General features: G+C 35.6%; 1 protein-coding gene across 7 annotated transcripts in view; it reads right to left on the reverse strand.

Annotated features, from left to right (window-relative positions):
- The window catches only part of LOC110834591 (adenosylhomocysteinase-like 1), a 46,470-nt gene extending 30,842 nt beyond the window's left edge, over positions 1–15,628 (reverse strand). For 4 of the 7 annotated variants that reach the window (XM_022073912.2, XM_022073916.2, XM_022073911.2 and 1 more), the window contains exons 1-3: positions 15,323–15,628; positions 5,770–5,850; positions 2,811–2,852 (exon numbers count right to left, since the gene is read on the reverse strand). In XM_022073912.2, coding sequence (XP_021929604.1) covers positions 2,811–2,852; positions 5,770–5,850; positions 15,323–15,418 — 219 coding nt within the window. In that variant the 5' untranslated portion in view covers positions 15,419–15,628. The remainder of the gene's footprint in view (positions 1–2,810; positions 2,853–5,769; positions 5,851–15,322) is intronic. The other 3 variants (XM_022073914.2, XM_022073917.2, XM_087354434.1) reach the window with 3 other exon arrangements.
- Positions 15,629–17,382: the final 1,754 nt, after the last annotated feature.

A 17,382-nucleotide genomic window follows, 5' to 3' on the forward strand; every position in this document is an offset into this window, starting at 1 on the left:
CATAATATCTTGCATAAGGTTTTCTATTTAAATACCATTTTCAATATTTTCCTTGTGATGTGATCGCCACAGTAAAATCCATCTAAAATGGAACTTGTATTAAACAGACAAACCAGAAAATAAAAGAAACAAAGCTAAAAATGTGTACTATTCAGTAAGAGTGTAGTGTAATGCAACGAGTTCCCTGAGACAGCAAATTTTACAATATGTTTAAACACAACTACATACAGGCTACCTTTCAATTATACAAGGTCTGCCACAAAAAAAACGAGACTGTGCCTGTAACTCTTTTTATTTAACAAATTCAGAAAATCAACTACAATCGCCTTCAAAATAGTTCCCTTCTAAGTTGACACACTGCTGCATACGATGCTGTCAATGTTGAAAGCAATTCTGCAGGTCATGTTCTGTAAGGCTGTTGAGGCATCAAACTACAACAAATGTCTTCAAATTCATTGTTACTGAGCCGACACCTGCCCTTTGAGTCCTCTTATATTGAATTACAAATACCAAATTTATTAACTCTCAAAATATTTCAGTATGTGACACTGCTCGCTACCTCTGGAGGCAACTGAAGAATGCCATCTACTGTGAATTTCAAGAACTTGCGGATGTGCCAAACAGTGTCATATTCTGAACATGACAGAGGATGAGCGTTCTGATTCCTACAGCATGATAATTCCAAGTGTAGCATGCGTATAACTAACTCCCACTACAATCTCAACGGGCACAAGCTTCAAATTTACAGCTATAAAATTTTAGCACTTTATAGATATTTAAATAGAATATATACTTTCACATCATATACAATAAGAACTTGTTGTATGAAGAATAACAACCAAGCTCTGTTAATAACAACAACAGAAAACAAAATAATCAAACAATGAAACCAAAATGCTCTCCAAGTATGGCTCATATGCCATTTCATAAGGCATATATATTCCAAATAGGTCTACATTATAACAGACGTTTATTCTAAGCTTCTTGACATAGCAGCGTCATAAATGACCTTGCATTACACTCTTCAAGTTAATGATCCAAGACCTTGAGAAAATGAGACTCAATTACACAAATTGTAATGGCATTCCACCAATTAGAATTTAACTGATCCTTTCCACAAGTTGATACAGCGTGGACTGTGTTAAACTGTAAAAGTGAAAGTAAACCCAAACCAATATTTCAAAATAGCTGGAAAGTTTAAAATTAGAAATCAGTAAATTTCTCTGGGTATAAACTTTAAAAATAAGAATGCATTTCCTCCCATGTCCACAGTTACAAACTACATGCTTCTAAACCAAGTAAGCCTATTAAATACCTGGTTTTAAAAATTCATATGAATAAAATGTAATTGTTGAGCTCATACCTAGATATTTTATTCTCTGTGCAAATTATAAAGGAACAGAAACAACAACAGTTCCATTGTGTTAAATTAATGAAGAAAATTACACTGTTTTTAAGATGTAATAAAATTCTTGACTGTCTCCAACTTTCCTATTCTTGAAATATCATGCATCAAAGATGAGACATTTACTGCGTCATGTTTTCCAATAAAATCTTCTGTTTCCACACCATACTAATTCATAATCAACAGAAATTTTGATTGAAAAGTCATGCAACCCATATTAAAATATTTACAGAAGGCCGCAATTAAATATAATTTGATTTGAGTAATGAACATATAATATACCTTCGACTATACAAGAGCCCGCTTATGTCATGTCACACTGTAAAATGTACAATAGTCCGTCAGTTGTCTTCAAAACAGCTGAACAACAAGGATGTTTCTTTCACAAATGCAACTCATCTTCACTGTCAAACAAGACTACATAGTATCTGGCATTTCATTCTTACTGAACTTCCCCGAATGAGTTCAGGGAAACATTTCCTGATTCTCCTATATCAAAGAAATTGACACTATCTCATCTGATGAATATTTCCATGATACAGGAAGTATGCTACCCCATCCCAACCCCTACCATCCCATTGCTGTTTACGTCTAATGGACTTGCCCAACTACTGTAAAAATTCTCTGCCGAACAGTGGACAGCGATGCATCAACCTTTTGTTCTGTGCTCCTCTATAATATGTAAGTTGAGACAAATAAAAGGCTTCATGATCTCATACTTTGTGCCAACAATGAAACATCTGTTACAATTTCAGCTATTCCTTAAAGTAAAACTTGCAGTTAAACATTTCTTGATTTTGTTGCTGCAGTTCGCTAAACGAAAAATACTACTGTAGCTAAAATATTTAAGAATTTGTGAATTATACTTATACCAGTGAAACACGTCAGGCAGATGTGAAGCTAAAGAAGCAGTCACATCATACATAATAATAATATGAATGTCGATGATAATATTAATAATGATAAATACAACTATTTTTTTATAACAGAAGTGTTTTCTCTCCTAAAAATTGTTGCAGATTCACATTATTCTATCAATGCCTTGGTTTTCCAAGTTATATTTTCCCTTATGTTCACTGACCAACATAACACATGCACTTCTAATTTTTTTCCATGCTTACTACATGTTCCACCCACCTTACCTTCCACTGTAAAATGTTTCCATTTTGTTCCCACTCAGAAACAAGAAATTTAAATATAAACATACTTTTTCTATACCAAATTTAGATCCTCATGCTTGCAATCTATTTTCTTAAACACAAAAAGTTCCCCCCTTCAATTATATTTAAAACACGAAAAAGAAAAATTTGGAAGATTTACTGTTTCAATATTGTTTTTCTGTAACATGGTACACACGATTTTATTAGAAAACCTTGACATACTTTTTAAATAAACAGTCACTTACCAACTTCCTTTGTCCAAGAAAAGCATTTGTGCCATCCAAACTCTGAAAACAAAATACATACATACACACATAAACAAAACCAAATAACTGTACAAAGCACACAAATTATGATTTGAAGAACAGGATAACTCATGAACCACCTGTAAAAATTTAAAAAGTGGTACAAAGGGCTCAGAGAAATGCAGGTTATAAGATTATGATAAGGAAATGCTGCTCAAAATACTACAACTTTAAAAATGGTCTTTGTTTAATATACCACTAGCTTCCAGAAACTGCTGTAATCATAATGTGAATTACATTCACAGACTATAAAAATTTATCTAATTTAATTCACAAATAGCCATATCGCTTATTCAAAACACCACTGAATAACATCAGTTGGATGTGACGTTCTCATGGCGGTGAGTACGAAGATGGCTGTCTTCTGGGTTGTAGCGCCATGAAGTCTACATGAGTGACTTATTGTCCTGATGATGGAGGCAGCAAGGACCTCAGAAACGTTGGTAAACTTCTACCAGAGTACATGGCATTACAACCCAGAAGTCAGTCATCAACATTTCAATTATTTATAACCATTTTATAACATAAAATGTAATCCTGTAACACGTTTCATGCAGAATGGTTTTAGTTAAAACTTGAAAAACACTATAAACAATTAAAAACAACCTTTAAGACAGGGCCATGCAAAGTTTAGCCTGCAGATCACAATGGTCCATGGACAGTTTTGGTGCGGCATGCACAGACTCAGAATTTATATTATTCCTTTCTCTAGGTAACAAGATTTCTTTGTTCCGTTTAATATAGTGTATTAATTTAAGAGTCTAGAAGTTAAAGTACTGAATATATTGTGCAATCCTAGGACTCTAGATTTTGTAAATCGCTAAGCAACTTCATGTCAGATGAAAACATAATCTGATCAGAAGATGGCTGTCTTCTGGATTGTTGCGCCGCGTAGTCTGGTAGAAGTTTACCGACGTTTCAGAGGTCCTTCCTGCCTCTATCATCAGGGCGATGAGTAAACTTCTACCAGACTATACAGCGCAGTAACCCAGAAGACAGCCATCTTGAGACTCACCGCCGTGAAAACCTCAAATCCTACATAATCTGATCACTTGCCCCCAAATTTCAAGTGGAAGGGGGAAACAGTTTTTCATCAACCCTTTGCTGTTACCTGCAACTACTGCAGGCCACAGCCTTCAAAATAACGCGGTAGCATAGTGTCACATCCCCTTTGAGGTGGAAAACATAACACATCTGTCTTTGTATGTAGGGTTGGTGGAAAGTGGATGACCCCAGCCCTCACTACAGTGGGAAGAAAGATGGTCGAATGGATTGGTTGACCAGGTAATAAATAATACATTAAATATATATGTATATTAAACTGTATTATGCAATACACTCAAACACATTTTAATTAATATAATTATTATATTTTGGGGGGAATGGGGACTGAAGTCAGTGAGAGAATCTTCCACACTACTTTCGAATTTATACTTATTTCTACAAATAGCCTGTATTCTGCATCACTGCATAATCATTTCTTTCTCGAGTAACTGACAAAATACGAAGATCTGAATACCATAGTTGATTTATTACAACTGAACTCAGACTAAAATTCCATAACAATTTAATCTGTATATAGAATCAATACAGCCAGAATAATATTGGAAAAAATTCCAAATGAAGTAAATAGAATTCTTCAAAACTACTATTAACTCTTTCATCACCCTTTTTATAAATAAGTACAAAAACAGATTCTTGTAGAATTACAATTATAAGATACTCCTAACATTAACTTTCACTCCAATCACATTTAAAACTAAAAAAACAGTGAGCTTTCAAGAAAAAAACTTCAAATTTGTTTTCTTCTGTAACTTCACAAGGCATCAGTTCTCACCAGTTAATCAGAATGTGAAGCAACCGACTCTAATGTACAAGCGACACAACAAATGACAGCAACGTGGTGAAAAAAGAGAGTGCAAGCAAGCAGACACATACAAACATAACCAATATCACATCATTTTTATTAATGAACTAGTTAATTTTTACCAAAGAGGTTTAATCTGGCAAAGCAATCACATTATGAAACAAATAATAGAAGTTTCATTACTACAGATCGTCTCATTATGAGAAAGCAGAATGCACATGTAAACACAGTGGATTCCGGTTAATCGGGACACATGGAGACTAAAACACTTTGGCCCAACTAAGCGGCTGCCCCAATTATGCGAAGTTTCATGTAAAGAGTTAAAAAGGTTTATTCTTTAAGATTTGTCCCAAATAAACGGCTGTCCCGTTTAACCGGTGGCCCAATTAACTGGAATCTACTGTATAAGCATCGGCAGCAGCCACAATTTAAATAAAATCCGATATTTAAGTAAGAATGTGTCAATGGGACACACAACAAATTTCTGTTTAGGATTTGAGGTTTTCACGACTGTGAGTCTGAAGATGGCTGTCTTCTGTGTCGTTGCGCTGTGTAGTCTGGTTGGTGTTTACCGACGTTTCAGAGGTACTTGCAGCCTCCATCATCAGGGCAATGATCACCCTGATTATGGAGGCAGCAAGGACCTCTGAAACATCGGTAAATATCTACCAGACTACACGGTGCAACAACCCAGAAGACAGCAATCTTTCGAGCAAATTTCCGTTCTCCAAGTGTTATTATTTTATTTTACATTCCGTGTTGTAGTTATTACATCAAAATGGTCATTAATAAAATGCCTGATTCATGATGAATAAGCTTACATAGATCATCATCTTATTTCAAGACGCTCGCTTAAGATTTGACTGAAAATATTCACACAGATACTGCCAGTATGTGGGCAGATTTAGAACATCAGTGCAAATAATAAGATATCTTGGTATGGATCTATCCTATACAAGAAGCATGTGAAAATTATACAGCAATTAGACAAAAATAAGCAGTCATAAATATTATATAAGTAGAAGCTCATACTTGTGAGTTGGCTGATGATATAAAGTGGAGCCTGGCTACTTCCTGTGTTGAACTGGTTCCACAGTTAACCCAGTATGAATGCTGAGAGTGGGGAATAACAACAAAGAAATGCATTCCAGGCATGCTATATTTCACTAGTTAAATAAACAAATGTTTTCTTAACACTATAAATAGGTTATTTATACACAAACCTTGATTTACACAATAAAACATACAGAAATGTCTGCTATAATAAAATCACGCACCAGGTTTTAAACATTATGGGCGTCAAACACGGTGTGTCACTCTGAGGGAGGAACACAGATTGCAGGTGTTTGAGAATCGGGTGTTGAGGAGGATATTTGGGCCTAGGAGAGAAGGCGATGGGGCATGGAGAAAACTGCATAATGATGAGCTTAAAAATCTGTACTCCTCCCCCCAATATTGTCAGGGTGATTAAGTCGAGAAGAATGAGATGGGCTGGGCATGTAGCGCGCATGGATGGGACAAGAGGTGTGCACTGGGTATTGGTTGGGAAGCCTGAAGGGAAGAGACCACTGGGGAGACCTAGACATAGGTGGGAGGATAATTTCAGACAGGATCTGTGGGAGATAGGAGTTGAAGGCGATTGGACTTTGTTGGCCCAGGCAGGGACCAGTGGATGGCTTTGGTTAATATGGTGATGAACCTTTGTGTTCCCTAAGCCAGCTACTTAGTTAGTTATAGAACACAAATCAGTTATTAACTCTATCGAGGAAGTTTTTTCATCAGGCATCCAATCAATGTACTCATCAACATAGCCACTCTGTGTCTGGTATGTCTTCAAGACTTGTCCAGACAAATCATGACACTAATATATTGACAGAACATGAATTCTATCTGTCTAAGCTGGCATTTGATCTACAGGAACTTTAGTATTTGCATAAAAAATTATTTTAAATATATCTAACAGAATTTTCAGGTTTCTTATTGACGGAAATCTTGTTATGCATATACTTTTCATTAACAAAAACCAAGTTAAATGTCCACTTTTGCATCATTCTTGTATAGTCTAATCCTGTCAGAGTGCCACATTGTCCACCACTAATACTGGTATTAAACCAAGAATGGTGGTTAACTGAATTTTATTTTTGGGTGTGTTTTTATTTGTTAGTGTTTTAAAGTGCCACATGATATGAGAAATACTTTAATTAGGACCTTGAGGGTAAAAAGCGTCAAAACTACAATGGATGTGTCTGAACACAACATATGCAATAGTACCATCTGAAATAGGTCGTGCGAGTAGTGTTGGCACCTAAATGCGCGATGTGTAAGTCAAGAGAGGGGAATTCAGTAGTAGTGGGGGTCGCACAGCCTCAGCTGCAGTGACGCACTGATTTAAACACAGATAGAGCTACAAACCAACTGAAGCTGACACCCCTCTAGCGCGTGCTTCAGACAGGTCCATCTCATACGACCAAAATCAGTCCTTTGCGCTTGGCCTCTACAATAATTATCTTTACTACAAGATCTCTGGAGCAAAATAAAAATCAATGTTTGTGCACAAAATTTGTCATGCACATCAGCTGTATTAAGTACGTAACACTGTTCCTTAATAACGTCATTAGTTCCATTTTTCACATTTGCTTCATCTGTTACAATAACTAACACTTCCTCAAGATCTTTAAACTTTGCACCTTTGAAAATTCCACACTTTAATGTTTTACTCCCTCATTTATTTTTTCACTGAGAATATCTCCCAAAATCACTGACTAATGGGTTCACCCCACAAATGAGAGAAATAACTGGTAATGTTTCACTGACTCTGACCAGGAAATTGTTCTTTGCAGGCGTGTCTTTTTTAATTGATGTTTAATGCTGTCTTTTTCCACATCACAAAAACAGAACTGACTGTGATTATATGAACCTGTAAACATTCCAGATTCAATATAATTGGAACATAAAACATGGACACCTCAAAGATTTTGTAATTATCACAGTGTAGCTGTAAATCTCATGTAATTTTGCTAATTTGTGTCCAACATTTCACTGTTTCTGGGTTACTATTAAATTACCTATCAGCAAAGGTGGCAAAATATGTAAAGTAGCATTTAAGAAAACAATTTTTTTTAAAAAAAGTCTGACAAAGCAACATATAAAGCCTAAAATCATTCCCTAATTTTACTTTATTAAGAATGTAATAAGATTTAATGTAGCACATAGACCCGGCATATTTAAACATAATTGGAAAACAAGATATATTTTTTTACTATACAAATTGATGTGAATTTTAAAGCCTGAATATGCTTCCCTTAATCAAATCTCCAGACCCTTACTGGCATGGTTTAATGCCACCCTTATCCCATTTAACTTCTTGTTCTCTCACTAAATCTAATTTACATTTTTATACCTGTCTTCTGGGTTGTAGCACCGTGTAGTCTCGTAGAATTTTACCAATATTTCAGAGATCCTTGCTGCCTACATCTCATTGCCATGATGATGGAGAAAGCAAAGACCTCTGAAATGTTCGTAAACTTCTACCAGACTACACGGCGCTACAACCCAGAAGACAGCCATCTTCTGACTCACCGCCATGAAAACCTCAAATCCTACTAAACATTTTACTAGTTCTCTTGATATTGTTTTCAAAGAACCTGTCCTGTAGAGACTTCTGACAGTCCAAATTCTAAATTTCATGCCCATTTTCCATTTCTTAGGTCTGAGGACCTGTGTAACATTTCATAACTTGTTTTATACTGTGAGGAGTTGTTAGAACCATGCCCAACCCTAGCTGGATGATCAGCCCTTTTCACCTACCTGCAAATACTTATTCAATATATTCATAGCTACCTTCATACCTAGCAGTATTATCCTCTATAAACCCATGCCTCACTGGCTTATAAGTGTCAAAAACGTCAATAACATCCGCTGGAAAAAGCATACAAAACAAATTGTAATAACCAAATGGTATCAGGTATGGCTAGTGGAAATCATGTAACCTGTGTTAGAGGTATGCTCGTCTTTCTCCAACAAATATTCTGTGACACGAATTTAAAGTAATGCTAAAGTACAATTACAATCACAAAATCAGTACAAATTCAGCCAGAAGTACAATTTTGATCAACGATATAAGACTTAATTTATTTTATTAATTAAACTTGCATTGCATTAAGTAGCTCCTGAAATATTTTAACAATTTATCATCAAATATTTTACAAATTGCCTTAATTATTACAGAAAAGTGTAATCATGAATGAAAATAATCTTATGACATTGCAAATCAATAAACACCTAACATTCCGAATTTTCTAATTTTATTTTTACTTTTAATTAATGTAAATTTGTTTCTGAATTGGTTAAAACCCTTCCAGAAATGTAAATATGAAGGCAAAGTGTTGCCAATTCTACAGCCAGACACATTTTAAAGCTATCTACTTATGCAGAAACACTGACATTGTGCTGATAGAGCTACCTCCTCGCAGCGCAGTTAAAGTCACTGGTCCTGACATATTTTAAGCCCCTAAGACATAGCACAAAAAATATCACAGAACGAATGCACAAAACTAAAACCTATTCTAACTAAGCACTGTTTCATTCTTCACAGAGGCATATACATGTAAAGCAGTGACTTTCATATTCTCAGAGTTTAGGTCCTTGCAAAAATACATCTTTCCTGAGTAAATGTATTTCCCGAAGACTGTTTCAACTCCATGAAATTAAGCAGGCTAGTAATAAGATTGGAAATAGTAAATTGTTTCACCTACACAAGACAACTGTGACAATGAACACAGCCAGCAAGGAACTTCACGTTTGAAAAATAACACAGGAAGAGACCATTAAACAGATCATGCCTACCACAGCGGAAAAGGCAAATCTCAGGGGGAAAAACCACTGAATTTGACACATTTGTCTCAGATAAAAATATGTCAAAGACAGTGAGACATCTGTATTCCGAAATCAACAACATTTTTGGCATGTCAATTCTGACACACACGACATAAGAAACTGAAATCATCATTCAAGAATTCAAAAAAATTTTGGAATGGAAAGTCTAAACACAAAAACCAATATAAATAACTTCTATTAAACCAACACTTGATTCTAGGAAGTGTGTTCCCAATTAAAAACAAAACAATTAAAAGACCCAAAGATTTTGTTAATGAATTACTCGACTCTTTCTGTAAAGTCACTCAAAGAAGAAGACTAGACTATTTGCAAGTATAATTTTAGGTAAAGGACTTTCATGCATGGTAGACATATTTAATCAATACTATATTACATTGTACCATGTGTGGTTCAATTTCAATCAAAAAACTTCCTTGAATCCATTTAATTTTAAACTTAAATTTGATACAGATTCCTGAGGGTAATAAATACTTTTTATAATAAAGTCTTTGTTTTAAGAAGTAATGTCTTTTAGACCTGAGAACCAAAAAGATTTAAAAATTATCTAAACTGTACCACGTCTTCCTGTATTATTTATCTAAACTCAGTAAACCATGTTCAATTACCATGCAATAATAACCTCTTGCTAACAAACAGTACAATTATCTCATCAAAAGAAAGGACGTGGAGCATAAAGCAAGCCGCAAACGTCATTCAAGAGCACTACTGTACAGTTTATCAAACTGTTGGCACCCAGCAACGTATTTTTAGATCACATATTTTTCATTTTGTTTGCTTTGATAAAGATAATACTGAACAAATACTAAACGTACTCATAAATGTAGTATATGTTACTTGTAAAAGCTGCTGTAAATCATTCTTATCAGTAAGAATTAAGTGCACATGATCAATGTCTTCACTGGCTGTTCAACACATCCAGGTTTTTCGTACAACACTCAGCAACTAATTCAATAAACCTTTGGAAAGTGTCAATAGGGACATAACAGTGACAAGAACATTCGTTCTAATGGTTTAATGCTACAATGAATGGTAGGCATGATGGTCATGGTGTGACCTATAGACATGCAGCAGGGCAACATGATCCATCCAGCCCTTCAGTTCACAACCGATTCCATCAGAGTTAAGTTACATTTCTTTGCGTAGCGAGTTATGTAGTGGTTTTGTCAAATGCAAAAATAATTTTTATTTTTGCCAATTATAATAAAATAGCCGCAACTGCTACAGGTGTCGAAAAGCTAACATTTTAAACGAGTTTTGCAATCCCCTGAATGTCAGTCACAGTGCAAGTACCAAGAAATACCTGAGACGTGTATTGCATGGTTGATAAAAAAAGGTTCTTAGTATAAGATCAAAGAATCTGCGATAAATGTAGGAAAACTATTGTAAATTTGCCTGAAAGCTTTCGAAGTGAAGCGCCGTCTTTTAAAGCTCAGAACAAGACAAACAAAATTGACAACTTGGGCAGTTTCAAAACTGAACACACCCATTTTGTTTCTATCTTGAATAAAACTGTGGAGTCAATAGAAAAGTCAACACTTTGCACTAAAACAAAGTCACGACTGACGCATAGAAAGAAAAACTTCAAGAAAGTGAAAGGAGCTGTGTAAATAAAAATACTCATTTAACAGATTCTGGTGGTAGCAATAATTCAGGCAGAGGTGAAATGACAGCACAGAAAAATGAAAAATTTCATACAACATGAAAAAAGAATAAGAGCTTGGGGGGAGAGAAGGTATAGCTCCTACTCATTCTTAACTTTGGCACTAGATGGGGGGTGAGTGGTCAGCATCACACCCCGGCCACGATTTACCCCGGAGAAAGGACTGGGTGGGCCACAGAGCTCGTCTGGACGCAAGGAAAAATCCTCTGCTTCAGTCGGGGATCGAACCCCGCTAGTCCAGTCTGCAGTCAGTCACTATACTGACTGAGCTACGCTGCCTCACGTTCAAATTCTGATGGTTCTTCTAGAGAGGTGGTCAATTAGGAAAATCCAAAGCCTCAAATTACGTGGTTTAGACTTCCACAAAATTAATAGTTTAGAAAGGAATTTTTTTCAAACCTAAACATAAAACAAGGCAAAGTGCTGCCTCTTGGAACACCTGAAATGGCACAATGGTACAGTTCAACTACCATAATTTTAAAATCTGCACGTAACACAAAATTTCTTTGTACGCTGAGTGATGTACATACAACTGTAAGTATTTAATTACACATGGTTCAGTCACATGAAAGTCAACCATAATCTGTAGCCCTCTTGTATCAACAGCCTGTTAATATGCCTTGTTTGTAGAAACACATCAGTAACTACTGAGATCAACTGCTTAATGTTGCTTAGGGAAATGATTGCTGTTCATGTTCCACGGGTAAAATGCAGTTGGCTGAAAAGGTGGTGGTACATACAGTTACCATTGAGCTTTAAAAGGGTTAAACATAATGAAAGAACTTAGGGCAAAATTTCATTCTTCCAGTAATTCTTAGAGCACATGCAGTGACAACAATTTCTTACTTAGAAAAGGAGCAACGCTGCTACATCATTTGACTGTCCCTTCTACCTCTTACACAAAATGCGAAGTACCTCTTCCAATATGCAGTGAAGCTATTAGCATATGAAAGTTAAGTATCATCACTAAATAGACCAGACTGCATGCTGTTTATCACTTCATTTAAAACTGTCATGTCATGTATTACTGACAAGAATAATTTTCATTCAGTCAAGCGTTTGCCTATGGATTCATAACTAACAGTATCGCCAGAATATTTTATTTACCAGTACACAGAAAATGAGTGTGGAATATCTGATCTCTCCATTCAATATATTCCTGTGTATGTAAAGAATTATACGCCCAACAAGGCAGATACACAGAAGCGCTCAGCTGAAGAAAAAGCAGGACTACACATTGACAAGGCGTTTAAGGAAGAGCCAGGCGGTATTGAAGTGTTCTATAAGAGTAGCATAATACTGCACAAATTTCAATAATTATGTAACTTACTGTAAAATTTCTTCTGGAACAATAACAATATTAAAATTATAAAATTACAATAATTGAAGAACTTCCTCACATGTTGGATTTGAGGTTTTCACTACGGTCAGTCAGAAGATTGTTGTCTTCTGAGTTGTTGAGCCGTGTAGACTGGTAGAAATTTACAGACATTTCAGGGGTCCTTGCTGCCCACATCATCATCGCCCTGATGATGGAGGCAGCAAGGACCTCTAAAACGTCAGTAAACATCTACCAGACTACACGGCGCAACAACCCAGGAGGCAGCAATCTTCTGCCTCACATGTTTATAACTTTCAATGCATAAAAAAGAATTCATCCAAAATTTGTCATTATGTTAACTGCCATCTCACAGAAAATTAACTACATATTTTTCAGCAAAATTTTGCATATAGTTTTTCCAAAGTTTTAGTATTAGCATTAGTGTAGTTTTCCATTACAAACCCCTCTACAGTGAGTAGTATAAATTACAATGCTCCTCATTATGTACTATCCTCCATTCCCCACTTCATCTCCCTCTGAACAAATCAACATAGAATTATCTTTGGGTCCACTTGCACCCCTGTAGAGCACATACTAAAACTGTTTTTGTTATCCATATGTCACAACTCGAGAACCGATTTTCAAAAAATTTTATACTGGGGGGAGTTTGTGACAAACTATAATGTCATGTTCAATTTTGGTTGAAATTGGTCAACAATAACAGGCACTTTACATGATTATTTGCTTGTGTTTCTTTGCTCTGGTTACGTCATATGGTGGAAAGATTTCCAGCCATACACAAACGTCAAATTCTGGGTTTATATTAGTGTAAAAAATTGGGATCAAACCAGTACCGTCTGAATACTAAGTAAGTAACGTAACTCCAACCAAGGAAATCCCTATCCATTATCAAAAGTCAAAGGACAAATTCTGTTTACTGCCTGCCAGGGTATGAGAGGTGGGGCTGACCAAGACCCTGGTCCCCCCTATCATTGCTGCCCATTCCAAGTCTCTGACACAAGGATTATGTCAAACCCAAGACCTTTGGAATAATAAGCCAATATGCCAACCACTAGATCACTGGGGTGGCCAATTTCATGTGCATTCATATCCCTGCAGAGCTCGCATGAAAGTTCACTTTGTTTGCCTGTTCACGTGTAACTTAAAAATGACTGACCAGATTTTCATTAACTTTTTTTATCTTGATGGCAATGGTTGGTATCAAACAGAGACTTTTCTTTTTGTTCTTTTTACAGCCTCTCATAATTCCACTTTCTCTTAAAAAATTAGGCCAACTATTAAATGAGTTATGTTTTCTATTTTGATTACAAATACTGGTTCATAATAACAATATTTTTTTATAATTTGAAAATTGCCTGTCAAGCACGACAGAAAAATCTAAAGTAGTCCTTGAAAACAAATTTTTATTGAAAAGTATAACAAAACAGCATACAAAATATATAATCATAACTTATCTCTGCTTAATTACAATAGGTGCAAAGCATTAAGACATAAACATATATATTGCTGCATTGTATATAAGTGGATGTATATAGCAGGCCATGAGTGAAGTCTTTTGTTTCACTGTATTGTTTCCACAAAGCATCAAATGAAAATAAAAATAAAAATAAAGTAATGTGGCATAACAAAAGAATTAAAATCATTACATATCTCTGTTTAATTAGTTACCAATTTCCATTGTTTGTAAAAATCAGCTTCATCAAAATCACAGCACACAAATATTACTGCAGCTAGACCGGAAACTTGTAACACATGCTACAGAAACAGAAGTCCCTCTATTCATGTGTGCTCTTGTGTGAAAATATATAAACGCACATGGCTTATGAAAGTACACCAATCTATCATTTACTGATAACAAGAGTCTAATATATGCATTTACAGATTTACAGTTTGGGGCAGAAGATAAAATATTAGCCCAAATTAACTTAATATTCTTTTTGTAAGAATCATCAATGCAAGATATCTTAGGATAAACTGGAAGGGGTTAAAGGATTTTGTACCTCATGTGATAATATTAAGAAATTTGTGTTATAATCACTACCATAGTATAGTGATCATTTGCTGTTACAGGAGGCACATATATTTCCATACAACACAGCACAGTTATTACAACCTCAATGTAAGATTACATTTGAGATTTCACTACATTTAATTGTATTAAGTTTTTTAATCAAGCAAAGATATAAAATGGTATTATTTTTTACACATTACTTACTTTTAATTTTTATATGCTTTGCAGAAATAATGTACTGAAACAAAAGTCTGTTCACTTATCTATGATCTACGTTTGCTATGTACTTCTATACAACATAGCTACACATGTATGTGTGTTAATACTTTGCACCTTTTCATAATTATGGAAGGATATGTAATGATTTCAAGTTTTATATGTCACTTCGTCACGTTTTCAATAAAAACGTTTTAAAGGTGTTGCTTTTTTTTCTAGGACCTGCCACAAAATCCAATGAAAGGAAAGGACAGAACCTTTCTAAATCCATAAATGGTGATTAGGTAACGTTTCTGGGAATCAATCTTTCCCGGCTTGCGCGTCTCTAATTCATCACGCTTAAGACTGTATGGCATTACAATATGTTAACAGGCCAAAGTAATCCGTAATAACGAATACTAATACATTACGTACTTTAATAGGAACAATTAGTTCTGAAACACATTAAATAAACACACACCTTTATACTTGATCCTGGATCTGTAATAGGACTATCTGAAACCACAGTTGGAGAAGATTTTGAAGCATATACAGCAGCACCACACACATCGGCCATGTTCCTCTCTCATCAACTAACTCACAGGGACTACAACTGTCTACCCATCATTAGCTGTTAGCTCTAACATACATAAGCTCGCATCCAAACTTAAAGCTGCAATATTATGATCACGATTATGGTATTGCTGAAACCTGAAAAATTAGGTGCTGTGGTTGGCAGTGTTCAGAGAAACTTCATATTCCGAACACGCACGTAACCACGGTTAAACCACCACTACCAATCTACGAAATAACATACTGTTGCCAACTACTGACCCATATAACAGAATAGCAGACCAAAGATGACAAAAAAAGAGGCAATGTCGAAGGAATTGTACATACAACGGAAACAAAAACTGAACACGGGCAAATTATAAACCATGGTACACGGTCACAAAATTGGTAGAAAACATCTGCAAGACCGACATTTCCACATCTCTAAGACATTAAGATCGAAGCAGAACAACGTTACAGTCACCACAGCACAATCAAGAGGGGATATGTTGTACTCTCACACGAAGTTGACCGGGTAAAACGTACCCGGTTTAAAAAGAATTGCTGGCTGGCTATCGTTAAGACGATTAACCACAGACCTTTGTGGCAATGTACCTCCGAAAGTAATTCATTCTGCCGGCACCGGCAGCTCAATTGATAAAGCGACCCCACCTTAGGTTTTTAACTGAGAATGCAAATTATTAGCATATGATGTATTACTTGTCTCTTGTAAATAGTAAAGACAGTCATTGTATTGGTGCTACATGCACAAAAATGGAGCAGTGTTTTTACATTACTATAACATCACATTTACTATTTTAAGATGGTTTATCTCATTTTGTAGCTGGAGAAGATGGCTTACAGATAAGGCAACGTCAATTTAATACTTGGTCCTTTTCTTTTCCTCGTAGATATCAATAGTCTACCCCAAATAATAAATTTTCAGTCTAAGCATATACTCTAAGCTGATAATATTAGTATTACTGTTTATCATCCTCATAGCAGCTACTTTCAGAATTCCATTAATGATGTCATTGCTGACCTGAACAACTAGTTTCAAGCCAATAAACTCCTAATTATATTTGGTAAGAAGTATAACTTAATGAAGCTCCTCATTATGCAACTTTCTTCAGCCTCCTTGTAATTTATCCTTCTTAGGTCCAAATATTCTTCTAAGAATCCTGTTCTCAAAAACCCTCAGTCTACGTTCCTTCCTTGGTGTCAGAGACCAAGTTTCACATCAGTACAAAACTGTAGTTCGTATATTTTAATCTTAATGTTTTTAGACAGCAGATGAAAATACAAAAGATTCTGAACTGAGTGGTAGCAAGTACTGTAATCACCGTATGTAATCTACTCTTACTTTCCTCATGAATCAAATTTTGTTACCGCCACTCCCAGATATCTGAACTTTGCCACTGCCTTCCTAATTGCATATTCTAAAGCAAAACTGAAAAGCAATGGCAATAAAGCAGCTCCTTGTTTTAGACCATTTTGAATAGGAAACATGTCTTAATCATATGCTTTCTTGAAGTCTATGAGTAGCTGATTTACTGTCTCATTATACTCTCATTTTTTTCTCTAGTATCTACAAAGTATAAAAAATCTGACCAGTAGTTAACCTATTATGTCATAACCCATTCTGATGATCCCCAATAATTTTGTAGCCAGTCACTCTACTGACTGCGCTACACCAGCTCTTACTCTGGAAGGACAAAGAAAAATCACAAAACACCATAGGCAGTCTTCAGGTCAATAGTCAAACTTAAGTGTCCCATATTTGAAGCAGCAGTACCAACAATTTCACTATGACATTAAATTGTTTTAAGAGCTATGCTGGTGGTAGCATAGCTACTGGTAGGGCCTCCCTAGCCAGATTGGTCGAGGGGGAGAGGTCAGACTAAGACAGGTACCCTGGTCCTCCAGGTTGGGGGTTGGTTGCATGGCTAACAACCTTGCACCATAAAAATGAATACGGACCAGAGAGCC

The sequence above is a fragment of the Zootermopsis nevadensis genome, unplaced genomic scaffold (genome assembly GCF_977971745.1).
Source record: "Zootermopsis nevadensis isolate Lab colony 2312 unplaced genomic scaffold, Znev_1.0 Znev_ptg000023l, whole genome shotgun sequence".
Lineage (NCBI taxonomy): Eukaryota > Metazoa > Arthropoda > Insecta > Blattodea > Termopsidae > Zootermopsis > Zootermopsis nevadensis.